Below are 26,348 nucleotides of genomic sequence, written 5' to 3'. Positions count from 1 at the left end.
TGGACCTGTTTGCGTGCCAGAAACAGTCTAGTTGACATGTCTTCTCTAGTACGTAGTACATTATAACTCAATGCTTAATGCTTGTGTTATGGGTGCTAGCTTAACGGATACACTACTTAAATACTTTTTTTTTTAAATACATACATAAAGATTTACACGACGGAAAAATAATTTAAGGAGCTTCACTTGTTTTCGGCTAACCAAGTACAAAGAAAACACAATTTAGGGGTAATTTGAGATTCTAAACACGCGCGAGACGCACTGTCCTTACGGTTTTTGTAGCGGGAATAGTCGCTGTAGATGGACATTTCGAAGCTTGGAAGAGAAAACGTTTTTTACGTTAGACAATAATAATAATAATTGCTCTAAAAAGCTTGTGATTTTGAAAGACCTAATAAAATCTTTATAAAAACTTGATGCTAGTTATAAAATCTGTCCTACATACAAACAAAACCTTACTTTCACTTCATTGCGACATATCCTGCGTGTCCCTAACAATGTAAAAATAATTTTATCAACCACATCTCAGATGCTATCAGTCAGTCATGGTCGGATTTGCACGCGTAGTAAGTGACATTGTTAAAAAAATAAACCATGGGTTTCATGGTTAATGCGTGGGGGTTTCGAAACCAGGTCCAAGTCAGGGGAACATTCAAACTTAAAATTATTAATAGCTGGCCTGGCGAACTTCGAACCACCCAGTCACTTAGTGTGTGGCGGAGAAATACCTAGTTACCTAATTTATTTAATCTTTACATTTATTTAAGTTTTTTGACTAACTTTTTTTATAATTTATATTCTATCGCCTACGAGTATGTTCATCAGGGCAGGCATCAGGGATTTCAATGGAGAAATATTTTTTTAAATCGGTCCAGTAACTGTAGTAGTAGTAACTACGAGTAGAACCACAGAATATGTAATAGGTAGAACGCTTGTAAAAAAATAAATAAAAAATAAGTTTAATTTAAATTAAAATAGTTAAATAACAGTTTTAGAATTAACCCTTACATAGTACGAGTGAACTCGCGTATCGAGTCGATTCAATTTATATTGCAGTGCCGGTGACTCGCCTGGCGAGTCCACCGAGTTAAATGAAAGCAATTTATTTATTAATTTATTTATTTATTTAATTGAACCTGTTAAATTACCTTTGATGTGTAATTTGGAGATCGCAGTTTAAAAGATGGATGTTTTTCAGTGAGCGCTGCTGCCCGTTTTCTGTTTGATGTGTAGTCCCTAAGTCGCCTCTTACGATACTCGCGGGAATAGTAGGGATTGGTGACAAACGTATTCTACTCTGCCGTCACCACACGGCTTATGGCAAAACCCTTTCACTACAGTGGAGGAGGCTCATAGTCCAGCAGTGGTCTGTAAAGGGCTGTTGATGAGGATGATGTGTAATTTAATCCAATTTAAACACAAATAAAACGCATATTTTAAACTTTAAACAATTTTATTAACTTCTAAACCATTCTCCACGCATTCTTCCTCCTTCATGACGTCCAGTAACTCCTCTACAGTGACGAGTCGCGGCCCGCGTGACTGGTAGAGACGGTGCAGCTCGTAGCGCGGCGGTTTCTCTAAGACCGCCTTGCCGCACACTACGATCGTCAGTGTTGCCACCTTGGTGTAAAACCACCAGATTTTTTTTAAAGATTATTAGTAATTTGTTATTAGACAAATTACTAATACTCCTTTAGCCCCTCGTACTAAGCTAAATATGCTTGTGTCACGAGTGAACTCACCACAATAGTCGAGCGTGGTGGTTTTTAGCGGTTTTTTTAGAATGGTTTTTAGCGGTTTTTTAGAATGTTTTAGCGATTTTTCAATATGGTTTTTAGCGTTTTTTCAGTATCAGTATGTAATGGAACACATTTGTTTGGTTTGTAAAGGGCCCCGGGCTATCTTTTTTTACTGTATTTAACGTTCACGAGTGCCACTAGTGGTAAAAATTGAATAAAATATTTTTGATTTAATTTTTTTTTATTTTGATTAACAAAAAATAAACATTTTTTTTTACTTTAAACAACTTTATTAACTTCTAAACCGTCCTCCACACATTCTTCCTCCCTCATAACGTCCAATAACTCCTCTACAGTGACGAGTCGCGGCCCGCGTGACTGGTAGAGACAGTGCAGTTCGTAGCGCGGCGGCGTCTCTAAGACCGCCTTGCCGCACACTATGATCGTCAGTAAAAATTAAATTAAAAATTCATAAAATTTTTAAAATTCATAAAATTCATAAAATTCATTTATTTTTGCAAATAGGCTTTAAAAAAGCGCTTTTACACGTCCCAATATTAACCCTACCACTGCTTCGGGACAATAAATGGGCCAGTGCTGAGAAGAAGCAGCGCAAGAAACTCAGTCACTATTGTCAGCCTCCTTTTCAAGGTTTTACAGTGTTGCCACCTTGGAGGTTTTACCACCAGAAATGGCGCTTTTTTAAGGCTCTTGGTGGTGTTTTTATTGCCTAGTTTTAATTATTTCTGGTGGTTTTAGCGGTTTTTTAGAATGGTGTTTAGCGGTTTTTCAATATGGTTTTTAGCGGTTTTTTAATATGGTTTTTAGCGGTTTTCAATATGGTTTTTTAGCAGTTTTTCAATTTGGTTTTTAGCGTATTTTCAGTATGTAATGGAACACATTTGTTTGGTTTTTGTGTAAAGGTTTTGCGTAAAGGGCCCCGGGCTAACTTTTTTTACTGTATTTGACGTTCATAAGTGCCACTAGTGGTAAAATTTGAATAAAATATTTTTGATTTAGATTTTCTTTTATTTTGATTAACAAAAAATAATCATTTTTTTTACTTTAAACAACTTTATTAACTTCTAAACCGTTCTCCACGCATTCTTCCTCTTTCATGACGTCTAATAACTCCTCTACAGTGACGAGTCGCGGCCCGCGTGACTGGTAGAGACGGTGCAGCTCGTAGCGCGACGGAGTCTCTAAGACCGCCTTGGCGCACACCATGATCGTCAGTGTTGCCACCTTGGTGGTTTTACCACCAGAAATAGCGCTTTTTCAAGGCTCTTGGTGGTGTTTTTATTGCCTAGTTTTAATTATTTCTGGTGGTTTTTAGCGGTTTTTTAGAATGGTTTTTAGCGGTTTTTCAATATGGTTTTTAGCGGTTTTTCAATATGGTTTTTTAGCGGTTTTTCAATATGGTTTTTAGCGCTTTTCAGTATGTAATGGAACACATTTGTTTGGTTTGTAAAGGGCCCCGGGCTATCTTTTTTTTACTGTATTTAACGTTCACGAGTGCCACTAGTGGTAAAAATTGAATAAAATATTTTTGATTTAATTTTTTTTTATTTTGATTATCAAAAAATAAAACGCATGTTTTAAACTTTAAACAACTTTATTAACCTCTAAACCGTTCTCCAAACATTCTTCCTCGCGCATGACGTCCAACAACTCCTCTACAGTGACGAGTCGCGGCCCGCGTGACTGGTAGAGACAGTGCAGCTCGTAGCGCGGCGGAGTCTCTAAGACCGCCTTGCCGCACACTATGATCGTCAGTGTTGCCACCTTGGTGGTTATACCACCAGAAATGGCGCTTTTTCAAGGCTCTTGGTGGTGTTTTTATTGCCTAGTTTTAATTATTTCTGGTGGTTTTAGTGGTTTTTTAGAATGGTGTTTAGCGGTTTTTCAATATGGTTTTTAGCGGTTTTTCAATATGGTTTTTAGCGGTTTTTCAATATGGTTTTTTTAGCGGTTTTTCAATATGGTTTTTAGCGCTTTTCAGTATTTCAGTATGTAATGGAACACATTTGTTTGGTTTGTAAAGGGCCCCGGGCTATCTTTTTTACTGTATTTAATGTTCACGAGTGCCACTAGTGGTCAAAATGGAATAAAATATTTTTGATTTAATTTTTTTTTATTTTGATTATCAAAAAATAAAACGCATATTTTAAACTTTAAACAATTTTATTAACCTCTAAACCGTTCTCCACACATTCTTCCTCCCTCATGACGTCCAATAATTCCTCTACAGTGACGAGCCGCGGCCCACGTGACTGGTAGAGACAGTGCAGCTCGTAGCGCGGCGGCGTCTCTAAGACCGCCTTGCCGCACACTATGATCGTTGGGTAGCCTAGTCTGGGGACAAAAACACTATTAAGCTCTTCCTGCGATTTCATCAGATCGTCGGTCCATCTAGTCAGCAGTGGTTCTTAACCTTTACGTCACGAGGGACCGTTTTACCAAATTTCTGTCTCGTCAGGGACCACTTTTTTTTTTCAAAACCTATGAAAGGGGAGGTCGATTTCTCGCCCACTGTGCGCCGTTTGCATTGTGTTGACTCGACTCATCACGTCACGTCACTTGTTTATTACGATGTCTTCGTGGACCACTTGGAATGCCTCCAGGGACCACCAGTGGTCCGCGGACCACCGGTTAAGAACCACTGATCTAGTGGGAGGCCTGCCCATACTACGTCTATCGGCCCGCGATAGCCACTCGAGAACTATACAGGGTGGAAACGATAAGTGTTCTCACTCAATTATTTCTAAACTATACAAGATATCCAACTGGGCGTTTCAAATCAAATAAATTATCAATAGAATAACGTGAGCTTTTTTTCACAAAGCGCCAACTTTTTTCAATTTGGCACCCCTTTTTTCTATTTGACGCCTACTTCTTTCCATTTGGCGCCCCTTTCTTTCCTTTTGGCGCCCATTTTTTCATTTTGGCGCCCCCTTTTTGCATTTGGCGCCCCATTTTTCCATTTGGCGCCCCTTTTTCCATTTGGCGCCCCCTTAGACTGCCACCCGGGACAGGCGCCCCGGTTTGTCTCCCCCTAGACCCGTGTCTGTATGTGCTAGATCTATAGTAATGTTAATTGTGAAAAATCTAAAACGTTAAAATAGCGGTATCGTTATTGCCAATGAACTGCTGTCATAGTGACATTGACGTAATGTCAATGTCACACAAGAATCAAACGTCAGAATAGAGGGACGCGCGGTGACGACTCCCCGCGCTTTTGTGCTAAGTGATAAATTGTATTAAAAACTAGCGGCCGCCCGCGACTTCGTACGCGTGGATCCCGTTTTATCCCCTTCCCGCTTTTCTGTTGACATTTTTCCCGAATTTTCTTTGCTATAAACCTCACGGAGCCCGAGACCTTTCCAACGAATGCAAAACCGTGGAAATCGGTTCGTGCGTTCTGGAGTTATAGCGTCAGGGAGGAAAACCCGACTTATTTTTATATAGTAGATAAGGCAATATAATGTGAAAGTTAAGTATTCAGTGTTTTATTTATGAGAATAGATCTGCCGGCCTTTAATAGTACATAGTATACATACTTGTCAGCCATCATGAGCCGTTTCCCGACCGTGAGCGAGTGCCGGTCGTCTATAACAGTATCTTGTGTTTGAGCCACGCGCCGCCATAGATCTAGCACGCGCTCCTCGCCGTGGCACTGCCACTCTTTTGAGCCTTCCTGGGGATTAGGAAATAAACTAGTGTCATCTGTACAGGCCTCTCACTTGACTGGAAGAAATGAGGATTTACCCTCATCTGGTAGGGTTCAAAAGATAAGGAGACATGTAAAGTGACCTCTAAGGGCTACCTTTTTTTTACTGTATTTTGACGTTCATAAGTGCCACTAGTGGTCTAAATTGAATAAAATATTTTTGATTTTGATCAGTTGGCGCCCCTGTAAAGTAAGGTCACTGTCCTTTTAGTGGTAAGGACAGTGGCGCCAACTGGTGAGCGAACGGTGAGCAACTGAAGCGGTAGGAGGACTTTCGCATTTGCACAAACCACTATGGCACCACTGTATAGTAGGGTCATATGTCAATCGCCAGAGGTACCAAATTATTGTAAAGTTCAAAAACGATAGCCCTCATTAGAAAGAAAGAAAGAAAATATTTTATTTGGCCCAATATATTAAATTATTACAGTTATACAGCTTAAAATACTTGCACATGTTGTGGACCAAAATGGCAACATTGTGTCCTGCTCTGAGGTAGACCCCAGAACAGGACGCCGTTATTCTGCGGAGGCCATTTTAATTATTTATTTTAATTAAGTCAGCGCGTTTCGGTTTCCCTAAAAAAGTGTTTTGAGTTGGCGCCATTGGTGATTGACATAACCTTACCTACTTGCTAATGGCGCCAACTGGAAAAAAAGTGTTCATCATTTGTCTCTGACTAGAATGGAACACGCTATCCCTGCTAATACACCTCACACAAAGCAAGCTGTGAACTCACTTTGGGTCCAATATAGACCGACTATAGAATGTGACAGCGCAGAGCAGAGGAGAGTTGTGCGGAGCAGAGAGGAGAAGTGGAAACAGATAAATTTTAATCTGATTGGTTATTCAAGACACTTCTCCGCTTCTCTCAGCGGAGAGTACAACCATCAATGTAATTCTCGTGCTCATGCAACTTTTGTCTCTATCTGAACACGTTACCGCTGCTAATTTAATGTAGTCCGGTAAGCACACTACGAGTTATGAAAGAACTCAAGCTGTGAACTCACTTTGGGTCCAATAATGACGGCGCTGTAGGGCGCTATGGCGCGCGGCCAACGCATGCTCGTCTCAGTCGACAGCGCCTCTAAACTCGCTGCAAGCAACCTGCAATCATTACAATTAAGTCTATGTTCTTCTGATTAATTCGTTGCGGGTCCAATGACAGTTTAACTTTCCCCCGGAACAAACTTGACCTTCACTGGATGGGTTTTTATTGGCGGTCAAGCTGTAGATCCTGGCTACACAGGAGTTGCAGTGGTGGGAAAGAGAGGTGGGAATAGTCCAGTTTAAAAAAAGTCAGAGTTTCTCAAGTTCGTAGTACCACAGAATAATAATAAGTACTACGTACAGAAGTTTTACTTCGCGAAGGTATTAAAAAAAATGTATGCTCAATGTCATTAACAATATGGTGTAATTTAGCCTGTCTCAAGAGTCGAGCACCATTTTGTTGACAAACGTCAGTGATCGGCACTGCGCCGAAGCTATAGGGCTGACTTCGGTAAAATGATGTGACGTGAGGTGCCAAACTGCGGAAAATGGCGGAGGAAATACATGACTTAGCATGAATTATCATGAATAATAATATTAACTACTTATTTACCTTTCAGTGTCTTAAGGTAACTTAAAAAAGTACATTCGATGTTTTTATTATTATTTAGGCGGTTAAATACTGCACAGTATATTTTAGTACAGCATTTAACATTTTCTTTATTTTCTTCCATCATACACAAGAATACGCGTGCGTGAGTCAATGCTCGCTCGTATGTGAGGCCTTGTCGAATAGTATCCTGTAGGTGGGCCATCGTGCGTGTTTTGTTTTCGATGTAAACTCGCGGAGATGAACAGGCCTGGTAGTACCCACAGATCACAGAAACTAAAGAGAGATGTGACAAGGGGGCTGGGCCGGTGTCGTAGCAATATGCCCAAAAACAACACATTGCTCGTGACAGTCATAATGACGTCATAATGTAAACACCTTACATTGCTTGCGTAGTACCTACATACTAAAGACTATTCGAACGTTGAGTACTGATACCGCAGTGGATAATCCTACTAATATTATAAATACGAAAGTTTGTATGGATGTCTGGATGTTAACATGTTTTTTAGTCTTTCACGCAAAAACTACTGAACGGATTTTGATGAAACTTTACTTTAGTATTATTGTTTATAACCCAAAATAACATATTATTATACAGGGTGTTAGGTAAATGGGTATATGAGCCGACACTAGCCCATGTTAACATGGTCATATAAATGGTATGGTGAAGTCAGAAAATTGATATCTTCATTTTAATTATTTTATTTTTCATACAAATCGGATTTTATAAAATTTATTTTGTATGAAAATTAAAAAAATTAAAATTATGATATCAAATTTCTGACTTCACCATACCATTTATATGCCCATGTTAACATGGGCTAGTGTCGGCTCATATACCCATTTACCTAACACCCTGTAGACTATATTTTATGACGATCTGTGACAAACTATATTTCACGCGGGTGAAGCCGCGGTCAAAGGCTAGTGAGCACATTATTTTGATTACTTTGTGTGAATTTCTAAAGTAAAGGTAGCAGGAAGGCGCCAACCGCCGCTACCAATCGATCAACATGGAAAGCATTGGGGGAGGCCTATGTTCAGCAGTGGACGTCCTATGGCTGGGATGATGTCTCACCTGGTGATTCCGATCCCATAGCAGGACATGATAAGGGGCTGCGGGGCGCCGGCGGCGGGCACGAAGCTGGCTTTAAGCGGGGCGCTGTACTTCGTGCCCAGGATGAATGTGTGGCCCACCTGGAGGGTCCAAATAAAAAAAACCTTCAAATTTGTCGCATTGTTAAGTATGTTAAGGTTGAATTTTAGCTAAAGCTTGGTCCGTGAGCACGTAGAATTTTGTCCAATGACCCCAAGCTACCCATCCTTATCGCTCGCGCGTAATTATGTTGCTGTCGCGCTCGCACACTCACTGCGGGCGCCCGTCGCACAGTCGCTACAACAATACATATAATTACGCGCGAGCGATAAGGATGGGTAGCTTGGGATCATTGGACAAAATTCTACGTGCTCACAGACCGGGCTTTATAAAAGCGAAAGGTCACTGATTGACTGACTCACTCTTCACGAAATCTTAGAAACTACAAGTGCTAGAAGTCTCAAATTTTGCATGGGGGTTCCTTTTAGAACGTAGGTGCTCACTAAGACGGGATTTTGCAAAATTCAACCCCTAAGGGGGTAAAACGGGATCCGCGCGTACGAAGTCGCGGGAGGCCGCTAGTCTATAAATAAACTTATAAATGTTGATGAGCACCTTCATGCTGTATAACGTAGAGCTGGCTAGCTGGAACCGCTATGATAGAACTGTCATTTATATTCAAATGTGATGTTGTCTTTAGCTGTGTAATGGCTGTGCCGAACTCTCTATTGTAAATATTCTACGTGTGCTTTGATACCAATATATTTATTATGTTACTACCAACCACTGTGTTTATTGCTCTGTAGCGGACTTAATATATCCCTAACAAGGGTTATGGGCCCAGAGCCCCAGAGCAAAGTAACATTTTAAAATAGTTTGTCGTGAAAATAATTTCGTATAAAGTGACGTGAACAGAATGTCGAATGTACGTATTGAGTTATTGAGAAAAGACAACTATGATAGTTGGAAAGTGCAAGTAGAAGCCCTATTGATCAGAAATGATTTTTGGGAATATGTAAGTGGAGAAAAGTCAAAACCCACGGATGAGACATTATCAACAGCATGGGATTTTGCTGACAGAAAGGCAAGATCGGAGTTGATTTTGTCATTGGATCCGAGTGTTGTTCATCATGTGAAAAGATTGAAGACTGCACGAGAGGTTTGGCTGAAATTAGAGAGTCTGTTCGTATCACGTGGACCTGCGAAAAAAGCGACCCTGATGAAAAGGCTCATGCTACACAAGATGAGTGAGGATCAGAACGTATGCGAACATCTTGATTTATTTTTTGAAGCTGTCGATAAGTTAGAAGAAATGGACATCGTGATCCATGATGATCTTTTAGCGATTATGTTGCTGTATAGTTTACCAGCAAGCTATGAGAACTTCAGATGCGCCATTGAAAGTAGAGACGAGCTGCCAAAGCCTGAACAACTTAGGGTGAAAATTATCGAAGAATACAGTTCGAGAGGCAATACCCAAGTTGAGAGGATAGAAGGAGCTATGTATATAAATAAACATCAGAAGAAGAATGGGACTGGACCTGAAACAAAATTTAAGTATAAATGTTTCAAATGTCATAACTTTGGACATAAGGCATCCGATTGCAAGAAAAAGAAGTCTTCTCAGGCTTCAGAACAGAAACCTTCAGAATCTAGTTGCGTTGAGTCGTGTTCGACTGTAGAACATGAAGCTTTAACTGTGTATCATGTTTCAGATAACTGTTTAGCTATTGATTCCAAGCGTCTTCATCAGGAATGGTTGTTTGATAGCGGTTGCAGCTCGCACATGTGTAACAACGCAAGCAGGTTTGATAAAATATTGCCAAGTAACCAACAATTGAAATTAGCCACTGATTCTTTGACAACCGTGCAAGGTAAGGGTACTGTCAAGATATTAGCATGTAACGATGATATTACGCGAAAAATCCAATTTGAAGATACGTTGTTAGTTCCTGATCTACGTAGTAACTTAATTTCGATTTCTAAACTTACTGATCGAGGTTGTATAGTCACTTTTAAACGTGATGTAGCATATGCAACTAAGGATGGTGAAGTTAAGTTGACTGCTGATCGTAGAGGTAATTTGTATTACCTGAGAGAGCAGGATGCTTCGGCATCTGTAGTATCAGATAAGGATGTGGATTTGTGTAGATGGCATGAGCGTATGGGACATTTGAATGCTAGGGATCTTATGAAAGTACTGAAGAAATCGGGTATAGACGCCACCAAGTCTGATACTGAATTGCGCGATTGTGATGTGTGTGCTAAGGGAAAGATGGTTGCGTTGCCTTTTGTGAAGTCCAGTCAGCCATGTGACGAAAAGTTAAAAATAATTTATTCTGATGTGGTAGGCCCAATGAGAGTTCAATCAAATGCGGGAAACAAATATTTTGTTACATTTATTGATGATTGTACTCGTTGGTGTGAAGTTTTTATGTTGAAAAATAAAAGTGACGTCTTGTCAAAGTTTAAAATATTTAAATGTCAGATCGAAAATTTGACAGGTAAACAAATAAAATATTTCCATTCCGTTATTGGCAAGGAATTTGTGAATAGTGATTTTTCGAAATTTTTACAAGAAAATGGAATAAAAAGGAGGTTGACTACGCCGTATTCACCGCAGAGTAATGGAATTGCAGAACGGATGAATCGCACCTTACTGGAGAAGGCAAGATGTATGTTATTATCCTCTGGTCTACCAGCAAGTTTTTGGGCGGAAGCTATTGCAACCGCGTGTTATTTGCGTAACAGATGTCCGACTAGCAGCTTGAATGGAGAAATTCCATATGAAAAATTGTTTAATAAACCTGTAAATATTGGTTATTTCAGAACATTCGGTGCGAAAGTTCATGTTTTGGAAAAGGAGCCAGGAAAGGATAAGTTCGCAGCACGAAGTTCTCCCGGCATTTTTGTGGGCTACCCGGCTGAATCTGGTGGCTATAGGGTGTGGATATCCGAGAAAAGAAAAATAGTGGTGTCAAGAGACGTCAAGTTTCAGGAAGATAAGAAAACTGAAAGTGAAGTTTTGAAAGAACCATCTATTGAGCTGCAATGTGAACAAGATAGTGTTGATAAAAGGAAGACTATCGAGTTTGAATTGTCCAACAGACAATGTAGTTCACACTTTAGTGATCAACCTTCGAATATTCAAGTTCCAATAGATCGATCTCAAGATGTACCGTTCAGAAACGAACTAAATACAGAAGATACGGAAGTTACTAGTACTACTGATAGAAATGAGACATTTGACTGGAATATTACTTTGAAAAGAGGCCCTGGAAGACCTAGGATTGAGAGAGGACACGTTGGGCGCCCCCGAAAAATCTTTAATATGGTTGAAGTTAGAGAAACAGAGAATAGTGACAGTGAGTCACAGGAAGAAGAATATGGTGACTGTGATGATTTTGCTGGAGCTATTGAGACAACTTTGAAGGAAGCTTTGGGAAGTGATGAAAAAGTCAAATGGGAAGAAGCAATTTTATCAGAGTTAAGAAGTTTAGTGAAGAATGATACATGGAAAATAGTAAAGAAACCACCTGATCGAAATGTCATTGGATGTCGATATGTGTTAACAACGAAGGTAAATGTTGATTTAACAGAAAAGAAGAAGGCCAGGCTTGTCGCGAAAGGATATAGTCAACAACATGGTCTGGATTACTTCAAGACATTCGCCCCAGTTGCTAGGATAGCAACGGTTCGTCTATTGATTGCTTTAGCAGCTGAAATGGGCATGGACATAGATCAGATAGATATAAATACTGCTTATTTAAATGGAGATCTTGATGAGAATATTTATATGAGAATTCCAGAACTGCTGAAAGAAAGTTTAGAAAAGCTGATAAGCTTGGATGGCAGAAAAAGCGAAATAGGCAAAAGAGCTGTGAAAATGCTTGAGAATATGAAAGCAGGGGGTGACACCTGTCTTTTGAAGAAGTCGTTATATGGTCTCAAGCAAGCTGGAAGACAGTGGAATATGAAGCTGGACATGAAACTTAGAGAAATGGGTTTGAAACCAACAGTGAGTGAACCTTGTATATATCATAAATGTGACAATAATGGAGCAGACCTATTTGTCGTTATCTATGTTGATGATATATTAATTGCTTCACGCAAGAGAGAAACCATAAATAAATTCAAGCAGGAACTGGCAAAGAGGTTTGAACTAAAGGACTTTGGCCAAGCAACCTTTTGTCTAGGGATCGACATAAAGAAAAATGGTAATGAATATCACATGTCACAGCAGAGATATGTAAAGACCATTTTGAAGAGATTTAACATGGAGGACTGTAATCCTGTACAAACTCCAATGGAGATGGGAAAGATAGCTATGAGTGGCAAAGAGAAGGATGAAGGAGGAAAGTCTTTTCCGTTCCGAGAACTCATAGGGGCACTTATGTTCTTGAGCGTAGCGACTAGACCAGATATCGCGAACGCGACGGCAAAACTCGCACAATTTTCAGAGAATCCTCAGGAAACTCATTGGAGAGCTGCAAAGCGGATCCTTAGGTACCTAAAAGGTACGATTACTCAGGGTTTAACATTTAAACCGATGGGTAAGTGCATTCAAGGTTATGCGGATGCAGATTGGGGTAACTGTGAAACAGATAGACGATCTTTTACCGGCTATGTTTTCATTTTAGGCGGAGCAGGTATCTCATGGGCATCACAAAAGCAACGCATCGTTGCGACGTCGACTTGTGAGGCTGAATTTGTAAGTTTAGCGGAAGCTATGAAAGAAGCAGTGTATTTGAATGGCTTACTGAAGGAACTTGGTCTTCACCATTGGTCTAAGGTAAGCATGCATGCTGATAACTTGGCTGCTATCTGTCTAGCTGAAGATCACGGTGTTTATCACGCGAAAAGTAAGCACATCGACATTAGGCATTTCTTTATAAGGGATGTGCTGCGTGACAATAAGTCGATAACTTTAGAACATTTGGCAACTGAAAATATGCTGGCAGATATTTTCACCAAACCTTTGCCTCGTATAAGGCATCACTTGCTGAGTAAAGGGTTAGGGTTGCGCGTACTCTAGTGCCTTGTATAAAGCATGAGTTGAGGGGGTGTGTTGATGAGCACCTTCATGCTGTATAACGTAGAGCTGGCTAGCTGGAACCGCTATGATAGAACTGTCATTTATATTCAAATGTGATGTTGTCTTTAGCTGTGTAATGGCTGTGCCGAACTCTCTATTGTAAATATTCTACGTGTGCTTTGATACCAATATATTTATTATGTTACTACCAACCACTGTGTTTATTGCTCTGTAGCGGACTTAATATATCCCTAACAATAAACAACCAACTGGGTTCACGTATGTGTAAGAGCAGCATCTAATGTCTCATAAGATGGACTGATGACCTTATAGAGGTAGCAGGAAGGCACTGGATGCAGGCCGCTACTAACCAACTAACATGGCCTGATGCCTATGTTCAGCAGTGGACGTCCTGTAGCTGAAAATATTACTAAAGCAATTTTTTATAAACCCACCTCAATACTGCTGACTCTATCCGTCTCCCTCCCGCACTGCGCACACGGCCCTTCATCTATGGCCGCGTGCGAGCAGGACGGACATATATGTATCGCGTCCTCGCCCGCCGCCGCCGCGACCTGCCACTCGTGGGAGAGAGAGCCGCCCATATCGCCGGTTGGAGCTGACACTGGAAAGAAATACAAAATCAAAAATATTTATTCAATTTAGACCACAAGAGGAACTTATAAACTTCAATACTCAATATGTTTATTGAGTATTGACACTACAGGGTGTTAGGTAAATGGGTATATGAGCCGACACTAGCCCATGTTAACATGGGCATATAAATGGTATGGTGAAGTCAGAAAATTTATATCTTCATTTTAATTATTAAAATTTTCATACAAATCGGATTTTATAAAATTTATTTTGTATGAAAATTAGAAAAAAAATAAATGATGATATCAAATTTCTGACTTCGCCATACCATTTATATGCCCATGTTAACATGGGCTAGTGTCGGCTCATATACCCATTTACCTAACACCCTGTATATTCAAAATATAGTTAATAGAAAAAAAAGGAAAAAAATAAGAAAAAAACATTTATATTATTCTTCACAGCTCTGCAACTTAGAAGTAAAACTTGTAAAAGCGCCTTTTAAAAGCCTGTGCAGAAAATTTGGTATTTTGATTCGACTTTGATGATGTATTTAGAGAAAAAAAAAATCAAAAATGTCTTTATTTGTTCCGAATTGTTATATTTTATTCTTTTCTTTTAGAAACGTTTTTTCTGTTAATATGTGTATTATTTTATTTTATTTTATTTGTATAATGTGGCCTGTAATTGATTTTTTTTATCAGTTCAGTAGATCTACACTTTAGGTTGTAAACTCAGAAACTTAATTTTATAATCTTCTATACTAATATTATAAATGCGAAAGTAACTCTGTCTGTCTTGCTTTCACGCCTAAACCACTGAACCGATTCTGATGAAATTTATCATAGAGACAGTTTGAGTCCCGGGAAAGGACATAGGATAGTTTTTATCCCGGTTTTTGAAACAGGGACGAGCGCGATAAAGTTTTCTGTGACAGACAAAATTCCACGCGGGCGAAGCCGCGGGCGGAAAGCTAGTATTAATATAATTAGTGTGGGGGGCAGGCCCCCCCCACTAGGTGGACCGACGATCTGGTGAAGGGACGGGGAAGGGAAAGGGATGCCTTCGTCCAGCAGTGGACGTCGATTGGCTGTAACGAACGGTAGATTTAAATAAAAAAATAGTAAACCTACCTACCTCTATAGACAGGCAGCTGCAGCCTCTCAAACAGCCTACTATACGCTCGCGTCATGCGCTCGTACACCGCTCGCGAGCATTCGGCGCTCGCGTGCGCGGCGTACGCGTCGAGCATCGCGAACGAACGCGCGCGGAGGAGGCCGTGCTTGGGCCGCTGCTCGTCCCGGTATTTGTTGCTAATCTGCGACGAATAAAGCAGTTCGAGTTAAATAAATAAAGAAATTATCACCTAAATTAACGCTAAGCTAAAGTATTTGTACTAAAATAGTAAGACACGGGTCTCTTAATCTTAACGCGACGTTTATTATTATTGTCTTACTATTTTAGTTGAAATGGAACACGAAAGTTTAAAATCTTATGAAGTATTTGTTTTCACCAGTTGGCGCCACTAACGAATAAGGCCCTGTCACTCGCCAGTGGCGCCGACTGTTGATCACGGATAAAGATAGGTTAATTTTATACTAGACAGACTAGACTAGCTTTTGCCTGCGGTTTCGCCACGGCAATTATAGCCTATTTGTTATTCTGGGTTATAAACATTAATACTGTAAAGTTTAATCAAAATCCGTTCAGTAGTTTTTGCGTGAAAGAGTAACAAACATGTTCACATCCAGACATCCATACAAATTTTCGCATTTATAATATTAGTAGGATTTTTGTTTATTTTTATAGTCTTGTTTTATTTTTTAAAATTCGTGTTGTGGTGGTGGTGTAATTTGTGGATTAATAAATCATTTGAACCTTTTTGAAAAAAAAAAAAACACTTGGCTGTATGGTGTATGTGTTACTGTAAAAGCTCGAATTGCAGTAAATCCTAAGATATTCCAGTAAAACCTAAGATCTACCAATTTCTAATGGTAAATGTCCCAAAAGGTTTGCGATTCGAACTCTTACCACCATTTCGTTGGTAAATCTTAGGATTTACATTAATGGCACGGTAAATGTTGAAAAACAAAACATGTCATAACGTGCTCAGCGCATCTCATCATCATCATCATCATCAGAAATTACTTCAATCGAAAAAAATCGAATCTATCTTAATATTGAAGTTGCCCTCTTTGTATTTCTACTTGCTCACTTAGTAATGTAGTCGCACGGACAGAATTTTAATATCTAAAATGGATTAAACATAACCCACTTTTTGTAAGCTCGTTGGTTCTGCATTTGATTATAATAATCAATATTCGTTGTTAGTTAAGTTAATTTTTCGCTTACTCAATTAATTCATACCGCTCAAGTTATTAAAACAGTAAGTATGCCATCATCAGTCGCTAAGTTATTTTTTAGTCGATCGTGTTATAATTCCCCATTAAGAATTACTCATTGTTTTATTCCTAAAACCAACATCCACCAGCTGACAGAGGTAAAACCTAGCATATACTGAATTCGAATGGTAAAAGCTCGAAAAAATCGTCGTATTTTCAGAAATACTTACATTTACCAACTCATGTCGGTAAATCCTAAGACTTACACTTAAATCTTAAGATTAACCGTAGTTCGAGCTTTTACAGTAACATATGCACAGATATGGCAGATATGGCAGACATATCTGTGGGTGTATGCCTTTGCCAAAGGAATGAAAAGTGAACAAAAAAAATGCAGCTCTTTTGGAGGGTAGAATCAGTAGCGGCGTAAGGGGGGGGCGGTGGGGGCGGTCCGCCCCGGGTGCCAAGCATCAGGGGGTGACAAAATCGCGCAGATTAGTACTCACTGACGCATCTGCATGGCAAGGACGGTCGTGATGTCATGACAGGGGGGGTGCCATTCTGGGGTACCTTAGGCTATAATTTATGATGACGGGGGGGGGGGGGGGGTGCCGCCCCGGGTGCCAACCTATGCTACGCCGCCACTGGGTAGAATTAAATGACTCCACTTAAAATGGATCGCTAAATACTCGACGGCCCGAACTTATAAAATATTGTAGTGTTTCGTATCAATATAAAATTAATTCAAATCGAATTTAAGTAAAAATGTCTAAACTTCTCAAGTGCGCGTATATCGCCCGTATTCACAAACGATGCTTGCTTAAGTGAAGCAGCAAATCGGACGCACAGCTCTGTGAATGGTTCATGTGTCGTCACCCTGTGCGTCCACGCGCACTGTGAAATCTCATAGTAATGTTTGTGAATACGGGTGTTATTCTGTGATGAATCGAAACGTTCGCGGGTGAAACTGCAGGCAAAAGTAAGTAAATAAATGTGTCTTACTTGATACAAAACTAGTGGTAGCTGCTTGTACGACACAGGACCCACGTCGGCCAGGAGGTCAGCTATCGCTTCCTCATGTGTCTGAAATTGAAAAATGTTCATTTTTGTACAAACCATTTTATTAAACCTGTAATATAAATTAGGTACACGCATGTTGAAACTTAGCTAAAAGTGAGATTTAGTATGGATGGAAATATCATTTTAAAATTACTGTTCAACAGGTTTGTAACTTTTTATTCGTAAGAGGGTTAGAGTCCCCCACACAAACTTTTTATTTGCCAATAGTTTGGTCAGCTTTTAATTTGAATTTTGTGCATTGTCATACATGTTCTTACTGATACCCGATACAAACAAAAAATCTGTAGTCTGCAGGGAGTCTAAAGAAATCTGCACTTTCCTAGAGATTATAACACCTTTGGCAAGCTGTAATTTAATTCTTCAATAAACATGCTAAACTACAAACAAATAAGTACAAGCCCTGGAAAGTTCCATCCCAACATATAATATTATAAATGCGAAAGTAACTCTGTCTGTCTGTCTGTCTGTTACGCTTTCCCGCTTAAACCTCGCAACCGATTTTGATGAAATTTGGCATAGAGATAGTTTGAGTCCCGGGAAAGAACATAGGATAGTTTTTATCCCGGTTTATGAAACAGGGACGCGCGCGATAAAGTTTTTCTGTGACAGACAAAATTCCACGCGGGCGAAGCCGCGGGCGGAAAGCTATACTAAATAATTTGAAAACTTGTAAAATACCTACTGGTGCCAACAAATACTCCTTCTTATGCCTATCTTTAACCGTCAACAGCTCAGATCCAACATCCTCAAGCCGGCCCGTCTTCTCCCACAGGTGGGCAGCGGTGAGCGAAGGCAGCGTCACTCTCTGAGCACCGGCTGCCTCTACGCACTGCCGGACGATGGTCTCCAGCTTGTCGAGGGCTCTGCGGGCTAACGGCAGGAGTGCGAAGAGACCAGAGCTCGTGGGACGGACTAGACCACATTCTAAGAGCAGCTGGAAGGTAAGATACCATCTAATATTATGCTTACTTTTTTAGGCATTCATAAAAACTAATTAAAAAAACCTCTTATGGGATCAACTGTAGCCTTCTATGAGTAAATAAATTGGTACCAATGGTAGAAATATTGATACAAATATTAATACGAAAGATAATAAATGTTTAAGATGGATAATCGCACAGAAACGAAGTGTATTAAAGAGAAATATGACTTTAAATTAGATGTTAGCAAGACAACTGGGTTTGTATAAAAAGCACTTTTAAGTATGTAATTAAATGACTGATTTGTAAATAGATGTATTAAAGACATAGGGAAATTTATATTTATGGCAAACAACAAGCGTTCATGAGTTAAAAATAAGTACTTTCATCTTGTTTACCTATTTTCTTGTGTTACAAAAATTTTACTTACTTTTTGACTTTTGCAAGTGATTTCTGTATTTTTGATCTTCGCATTCTTCGGTATAGTGATCACTGGCTGAAATATCTGAGACACATATCGCATTTTGTTGAAAAACTGGATTTTATGTGATAAAATAATAATTTTACAGAATACCACACAGAAACTTTGAGGTTAGGATGTCACTGTCACTTAACAGCTGATTTTGACTTACTACGTTTCGTTCCAAAACTTGTTCAATAGTCGATGCTGACGCATAAAGCGTTTCGTTTATTAATTATAATAGTTTGTATACTTTTACTTACACTCGTCATGATGGGAGCAAATGAGAATTTTTTTTATTCTCAATTTCATTGAATGAAGTGGATGACACTCACTTATTTTACGGAATCAGCACTTCTACATAGCTACGATAGCCGAACGGTGAAGGCGTTGGACTGGCCGACTCGAGATCCGGGGAACGCGGGTTTGAATCCCACCGCCGCTCGACTATTGTGGTGAGCCCACTCGTAACACAAGCATAATAATTTAGTTAGCTTACCACGAGGGGCTAACGGGGCTTAACAACTTTTTCGCAGGACAAACTCGGCTTTCACTGGCTAATTTGAATTTGAATTAATTTTTGTTGGCGGTCAAATAGTAACTTATAGCCTGACCAGGAACATAAAAACCCTCGCCATGTTGCGGAAAACTAATGGTACTAATTTCTTTTAATGGCAACAGTAACTGAAAACTTCATTGTCATGTCACCTTGCATGTCAGTCTATTGCTGTCAAAGTGTAAACAAACTTTATTTTAAATGTGCGCAATTGATTTTGTGAATTAAATTGCTAAAATCTTTTTATAGTCGTGAAAGAAAAGTGGTTTACAATGTGTTAAAGTATTTGTCGAAGAGAAATACTAAGAGTTCGGACAATATTTTCATTGAATAATGTTTCCGACAAAGGTTGTCAAATTGACTGACATGTTTATCGCATAGTACAGTCCACTATGAAAATTAGCTGTGGTTTGTTTCAACTACCTATTTTAAATTTTTTTGTCACTTTCTAAGTGTTAAATTTTATGGAATTGGGAAAGAAGTACCGAGTTTGAAGCGTTCATGAGCAAACATTGCAGTTGAATATTCAAGTTCTGAATTTGATTATTGATGAATAATAAAATAAATCCTACTAGCTCGATTGATGGTTCATTTAATTTATTTAAACCAGGTTACCTATAATAATATTTTTTCGTTAATATATGAAAATATCAAATTAGCCCGTAATCCTGAATCCTGATACATAAAGTTAGCCTATTAATTTAACACAGGTACGACTGTACTCAGTGTTGCACTATCAAATGCAATTGAAGCGCCTCTATGCCAGGGTTTTTATGTTCCTGGTCAGGCTATACTATTAGTAAGTAAAGTAGACCTTGGCTACACAGGAGTTTAAGCCTAGGCGCAGACCATCGATTTTTCGTCGGCCGATAGTTTAATCGGGCAGTTGATCAGTATGGGCAATATGGGCATGTATGGAAGTGCGCACATTACGCCGATTCGATTTGGCCGATTCTTCATACAAATTAAAATCGGGCCCAACTATCGGCCAACTAAAAATCGGTGGTCTCAGCCTAGTCTAAGTGTTGTGAACGAGAGGTGGTGGGAATCCTTACTCCCGCTTCTGCACTTCCTAAACCGTAACTGGAGGTTACAATCACACCCCACCAGGGTCAGTCAATCAGTTTCCAAGTCATTAAGTCCATTTAGATTCAGAGCAAAAAGGCGTTAAAGTTACCGGGTCAATTTCCCAAACACATTTTTTGAGCGGCGTAGCTGAAAATCATATGTTTTTTATGACATAGAACTTTGATTTTTTTTTACACAAAAATATACAGAGGTTCCATTTTGAGGACAACATTATTAATGAGTATTTTCTTTTACAAATTCGACAAAAAATAATTGAACTAAGCGTTTCTAATTTTGGTGCAGTGTCCACATCCTTAATTTCTTACAATATGTATTTTTTTAGCTGAAGATCAAAACAGAACTTAGGGAAAAAGTATATTTTTGGATTATACAATCTATCTATTATCTAAGATTACCAAATTAAGCAAGTTTCCCAAATAACTGTGATTAAGTCACGTCCTTATGTTTTGTCCGCGAAAAATTTATGATTTTGGTGTCAATAATGAAATAGCTCGTCAGTTTCTTTAAAGATCAAACAGGATTTAAACACTCCCATCATTCGTTAGGTTTAGTACCGCCCCCGCGAGCAGTGACGGCAGACGGGTGCAAGACCTCTGCGTCTTCCCGCCAAAAACGTAAATGTGTTGTTTTTTTTTAAACGGACAACAATTCTGCAATTTTGGTGTCTTTTTGTATAAGATTTCTAAGCTATTCTTTTTAGTTGAATTCCTCGTATAATGTAAAGGAACTGTTTTCATACCATGTGTTAAAATGTTATTGTTATATTTAAAACAGATTTCATATAATTTAGCTTTTTCAACGAGAATCTAATTTTGGTGAGTCAATTTTGGTGTTTTTGGTGGTGCACCAAAGCATTTTTAACCGACTTAACTCCGTCAATTGTGAACCGATTTTCAAAATTCTTTTTTTGTTCTATAGGGTACACTTATGTGGTGGTCCCATTGTCACTAAGTCAGGATCTGATGATGGGATCCTAGGGAAATCGAGAGTAAACCTCAAATTTTGTAGGAATGCAATACGTTTTCTAAAGTTATTCAAGTAGTCATCATCTAATGTTGATGAGGTGATGATGGAAGGTAAAACTCCTTAACGCTTAGGAGTTGGAGGATAATTCTTTAAATATTTTAGGTAGGTATGTACATACAGTTGTATTATTTCAGGTATTTAAGATGAGCTGATGATGAAAGGTCAAACAACATAAGTTAGGAGTTAGATGATACTCAATACTCATTTGTTGATACATACATTGACACATGATACATTGATACTTTTTAGTTGCCGATATTTAAAGTAGGGAGCCTGTATTTTGCTAGGAAGATTATTTACACTTGGATTGTGATTAAGACTATAATTTTCCATTACAAAATGGAAAATTATAGTCTTAATCACATTAAACATAGGTACTGTCCCTCTTCAGTGACAATAACAAGGACTAATCAACTAAAAATCATGAAAAAAAATAATTTTAACAAAAAAATTAAAACCGACGCCAACAATCACTTAAAAGTAGAAAATAAGTACGTCGTTATTTATTTATTAGGACAATATACCATGATTAATATTTTTGGAGTCGGTGCTGGTAAATTTAAAACCATTTCTTGAGCTTGGCACTAAGATATGACCGACTGACAGCATATTTTCTAATTTTGGTGCTTTAATATAAATTTTGGTGTTCTCTTAATTTTGGTGTGAGGAAAATCTAAAAAACTACTGGACAAAATTTTATGTCTTAATCATTTTAGAAACATTATAAGTTTCCAATACATTTGATCTATAATTAAAGAATAAAAATACACAAATAACAATTTCCACCAAAATTAGGCAAAAATATGCACTTGTTGAAATTCACCCTACCATACAAAGGCAACCGGTGTCATCGCCGAATCACGTCCAGTGCGATATTGAACCTTTCTCCCTGGATTTAAGGGCTCCAAGTCCATAATACGATGACGTCATCGTTTCATGCCGTTAACTCGCTGATAAGTTAATAGAAAAGCGCATCGCTTGTGTGAGAGGCGGGCACAGCCATGAGCGGAGCGGGACGCGTGATTAAAAATCCTATGTTGCTGCAATTAAGACATCTTCAACAATTTTAACCATAGCTGGGCACCGTTAATCAAATAGTTAACTTCGTTAATCGTTAAACCGTTAATAAAAAAATTAACTTCGTTAAACGTTAAAACGTTACATTTCGCAAGATTTAACGCAAGTTAACGTTAATCGTTAATCCGTTAACACATGATAATAAAACGAAAAAAATAATTGTATGCAAGGTACAAATAATTAAGAAAGCTTGTATCGCGCCTAGAATTTTTTCCTCTATGTTTGCGCTACAAGCTTTCGAAATTATTTGAACCTTGCATAAGTACAATTATTTTTTTCGTTTTAGTACAACTGCATTTCAGAATAAAAGCTTGTTTTTAAAAAAGTTTTTTAATTATTATAATTTTATTTTACACTTTTTAGTAGTATCTCAATCTCAGAGCCTTGGTTCAATTACAATACAATTTAGCACCGTTCGTTCGTTTCAACGAAGTTGTTCGAAAAGAACAATTCCAGCAAACCCAAACTCGATAAGTTTCCACCGTTTCGTTTAGGAATTCCTATAGCCACCTCCTGACTCCATCATCAGGACCCTGGACATCATCTAGTACTAAAGTGCTCGAAAAGACAAATCCAACGAACCCAAATTCGATGCGATGCCGCCGATTCATTTAGGAATTCCTATGGCCACCTCATGACTCCATCATCAAACCAGCTCAATGGTACCATAACATTGCATTGTCATCGTACCTACATAAGTAGGTATACCAAATTTCAGCTCAATCGGTTGAGGAAAACTGGTCTTAAATTCAGTTGCAAGAGTTGTCCCACACATATTAACAAGTGTCGTTAGTGATCTGGTTACAAAAACTTGTTTTGGGTTCTGGAAGTTCTGGAAGCCAGAACCACCCGAACGTACACTTGTCAGAACGCGTTTTTCAGCGTGCCTGCTGTATCTTTTTGGTAAATAGTAGGTACTGGATTAACGATTAACGGACTTAGGATAATTTAACGGAAGTTAACGAGTCCGTTAACATTTTTTAAAGTTAACTTAAAAGTTAATCCGTTAATAGAAATGTTAACTTCGTTAATTAACGATTAACGGATTAACGAGTTAATGCCCAGCTATGATTTTAACCCTAGCACAACACCTAATGTCATCATCATTTCAGCCATAGGACGTCCACACAGCTGAACATAGGCCTCCTCCAATGATTTCTATAATGACCGGTTGATAGCCGCCTGCATCTAGCCTTCCTGCTAGGTTTATGACGTCATCTCGTCACATAAGTGCCAAATATTATTTATTTTTTTCCTAATGTGGTTCCTACCTTAGATATTGTGGTAGGGTTCAAATTAAATAGAGAAGAAACTCTGCCACTATTATTATGATCCCCCTTCTCCAAAGATTAGCTTTAGCTTGAGCTAGAAAGAAATTGAAGGCAGATCGAGTCGTCGTTCAAGATTTTTGATAATTTTAAAACACCACGTTGGGCGCCAGTTTGAATAAAAAAACCCGAGCAGTGTTGGGCGGTGTTCTCGTAATTATACTGTATTCTGAAACGAATTTCGAGACATGACTAGGTACCTACACATTTAAGCATAGATTCAAGCCTGCGATTGGTCGATATTCAATAAACTCAGGCTGGTGGATAGAAGTTTTGAGTAAGATACAGTGCCTACACCTCGAATTTTAATGTCTAACTAATTTTCCTGTACAATGTATTTTGTTTTTGGAATAAATAAATTGAATTGAAAATTGAAATTATTAAGTTCGTCTTTTATCTACGTACCTATCACGTTTAAACTTGATTTATTCCCGCTTCTCCGTCCACTGTGCTCAATCCCATCCAGTTATCAGCTTCACACGCCATTTCCCGCGTTTTGTCGCGCCGCAAAATGGCCGTCGGAAAATGGCGGGAACAAAACCGGATAATTATAGAGTTAATTATCTATGATAAAGCGGTCGAAAGGAAAGGTCGCCATTGAATTTTCACAGCTTCCGGTCACGCTGTTTGTTGCGGTGTAAAGATAAAAAATAACATGATACCTAAATATAATATTTTTGATAGTTTTTGTTCCTACTACAGGAGCTAAGTAATTAAGGCTGGGTTGCACTATCTTACTTTAACTTTAACAAAAAAATCTGTCAACCTCCATACGAAAAGCACCGGTTATCGTTAGTTACCGTTAAATTTTGATGGTGCAACTCAGCCTAAAAAACTACAGAGGATAGAATGTCTGATACCTACCCTGACGAGCAGTTGCTGGCGATGGTGCAATTTCACTGCCCTCAAAGTTATTTTTCTTAAAAGTAACACTGGTAGTTCTTTATACCTAAGATGGAAGTTTAGCAACAGACTAAAGTAATCATCATCTTAATATCATTTCAGCCACAGGACGTCCACTGCTGAACATAATGCTTCCCCCAATGATTTCCATGTTGACCGGTTGGTAGCAGCCTGCGTCCAGCACCTGCTACCTTTATTATTTATTTTACAACAGCCTAATTAATAGATAAACAAATATTATAAACAAGAGTAACACTCAAAACATACCTATTGTGGAACATTACACTAAAGAGGCGGTTCAGGTTGTCATATACCAAAACTTTTTTCAGAATTTCTCAAAGCATGTCACGATATTATTTTGGTAGCTACTTAGTTATTTTTTATGGGACATGAGGCAAACGAGCAGACGGATCACTTGCTCTTCAAGCTAAATTCCTCATCTTTAAGAAAAAATGCCTCAATTACTCACGGATTTCCTTCATCCGGCTGTTTTTCTTCGCAACCTATTTAATTACACTACAATCCCGTAATTTCCCATAATCCTGCCCGCACAGGTGGCCTGTCCGTCAGGACTGGATGATTTGTTATTCACCTGACGGAGCATTAATCTACTCGGATTGTAGGTACCTACTTAGTTGCTTGGGCTTAAAACGCACGTTAGGCCACTAGCAGACAGAGTCTATGGTAACCACTTGATAAGCTGTGTTAAACTGAGTTAACTAAGGCTGGGTTGCACCATCTTACTTTAACTTTTACTAACGTCAAAAATCTGTCAAACCCCATACAAAAAACACCGGTTATCGTTATAGTTATGGTCAAAGTAAGATGGTGCAACCCACCCACCCTAAATTAATAGCTGTTGGTGACTTACGCCCGTATTCACAAACATTACTACGAGGTTTCACAGGGCTCGTGGACGCACAGAGTCACACACGAACCAATCACAGAGCACTATTCAACGCTGAGCGTTCGATTTGCTGCGTCACTTGTGAATACGGGTTATATGGGTGATAAAAATACCTTCTATCTAAAACTCAAGACCCGGGACGAACACTGGTTTAAAATGACATTTCCATACTAATGCTTATTTTAACCGTGACTCTTAACGATAAACGGTGCTTTTTGTATGGAGTTTGACAGATTTTTACGTTTGTCAAAGTTAAAGTAAGATGGTGCAACCCAGCCTAAGTAGGGTAATTACGCCGGTTTTCCGTCCAGCTCCTGTTTTCGTCCATTTGACCGACTTGCCACAAACAAATACGGAAAATTAGAATACAAACCAAACTTTCCGTGCAAGTTTGGACTTGTTACAATCTATAATATCTAAGTAACAGTTCTGCCTGCATGAAAATGTAATTTGACAAGTAATAACTCCAAAAAAATCTACGGAAGTTGCTGCTGCACACAGGTGAATGGAAAACGTCGTCAAGTTAGAAAAAAAACGTGCCGGTAGGGAACTTTCATGGTATGTTTAATTACTGTTTTAGCTACTTTACGTAATGTTTTTGGCACGTATGTATTAAAGTTTTTGTATAGAAATCTTAGATAATTAAGTGGACTAATACTAGCATAACAATTTTGCAAGATTTTGGTTTTCGTCCACGTGGACGGAAACCCTGACACCTAGTTAATATTTTTAATAATCATTTTACTTCAATAGACCTACAAAATACAATGTTTTTTCTTCCAATATGATCTTTATTGCTATTACATTAAACGGGTGTGTAATGTATGATATAACTACATATCATATAATACTTAGAG

General features: G+C 38.7%; 2 protein-coding genes across 2 annotated transcripts in view; both read right to left on the bottom strand.

The window, feature by feature from the left end:
• LOC135086030 (GILT-like protein 1) overlaps positions 1–26,348 on the bottom strand; it is a 121,422-nt gene that overhangs the window by 26,673 nt on the left and 68,401 nt on the right. The window lies entirely within an intron of this gene.
• Positions 1,444–18,745, bottom strand: LOC135085878 (probable proline--tRNA ligase, mitochondrial). The gene is made up of 13 exons (XM_063980662.1): positions 18,576–18,745; positions 17,908–18,159; positions 17,148–17,228; positions 14,941–15,121; positions 13,662–13,831; positions 8,154–8,272; positions 6,483–6,579; positions 5,303–5,439; positions 3,935–4,097; positions 3,366–3,527; positions 2,834–2,987; positions 2,040–2,179; positions 1,444–1,623 (listed from the first exon to the last, which is right to left on the bottom strand). The coding sequence occupies exons 1-13, from the start codon at positions 18,666–18,668 to the stop codon at positions 1,444–1,446; spliced, it is 1,929 nt and encodes a 642-aa protein (XP_063836732.1). The 5' UTR covers positions 18,669–18,745.

Source organism: Ostrinia nubilalis, chromosome 30, assembly GCF_963855985.1.
Source record: "Ostrinia nubilalis chromosome 30, ilOstNubi1.1, whole genome shotgun sequence".
Classification (NCBI taxonomy): domain Eukaryota; kingdom Metazoa; phylum Arthropoda; class Insecta; order Lepidoptera; family Crambidae; genus Ostrinia; species Ostrinia nubilalis.
This window is presented reverse-complemented; position numbering and strand designations above follow the sequence as displayed.

Coding starts and splice junctions, on each gene's coding strand:
- LOC135085878 (XM_063980662.1), bottom strand. CDS start 18,668: ATGCGATATGTGTCTCAGATATTTCAGCCAGTGATCACTATACCGAAG. Junction 18,160..18,575: donor TCACTTGCAAAAGTCAAAAA/GTAAGTAAAATT, acceptor CTTACCTTCCAG/CTGCTCTTAGAATGTGGTCT. Junction 2,988..3,365: donor GTTTGGAGAACGGTTTAGAG/GTTAATAAAGTT, acceptor AAAACCACCAAG/GTGGCAACACTGACGATCAT.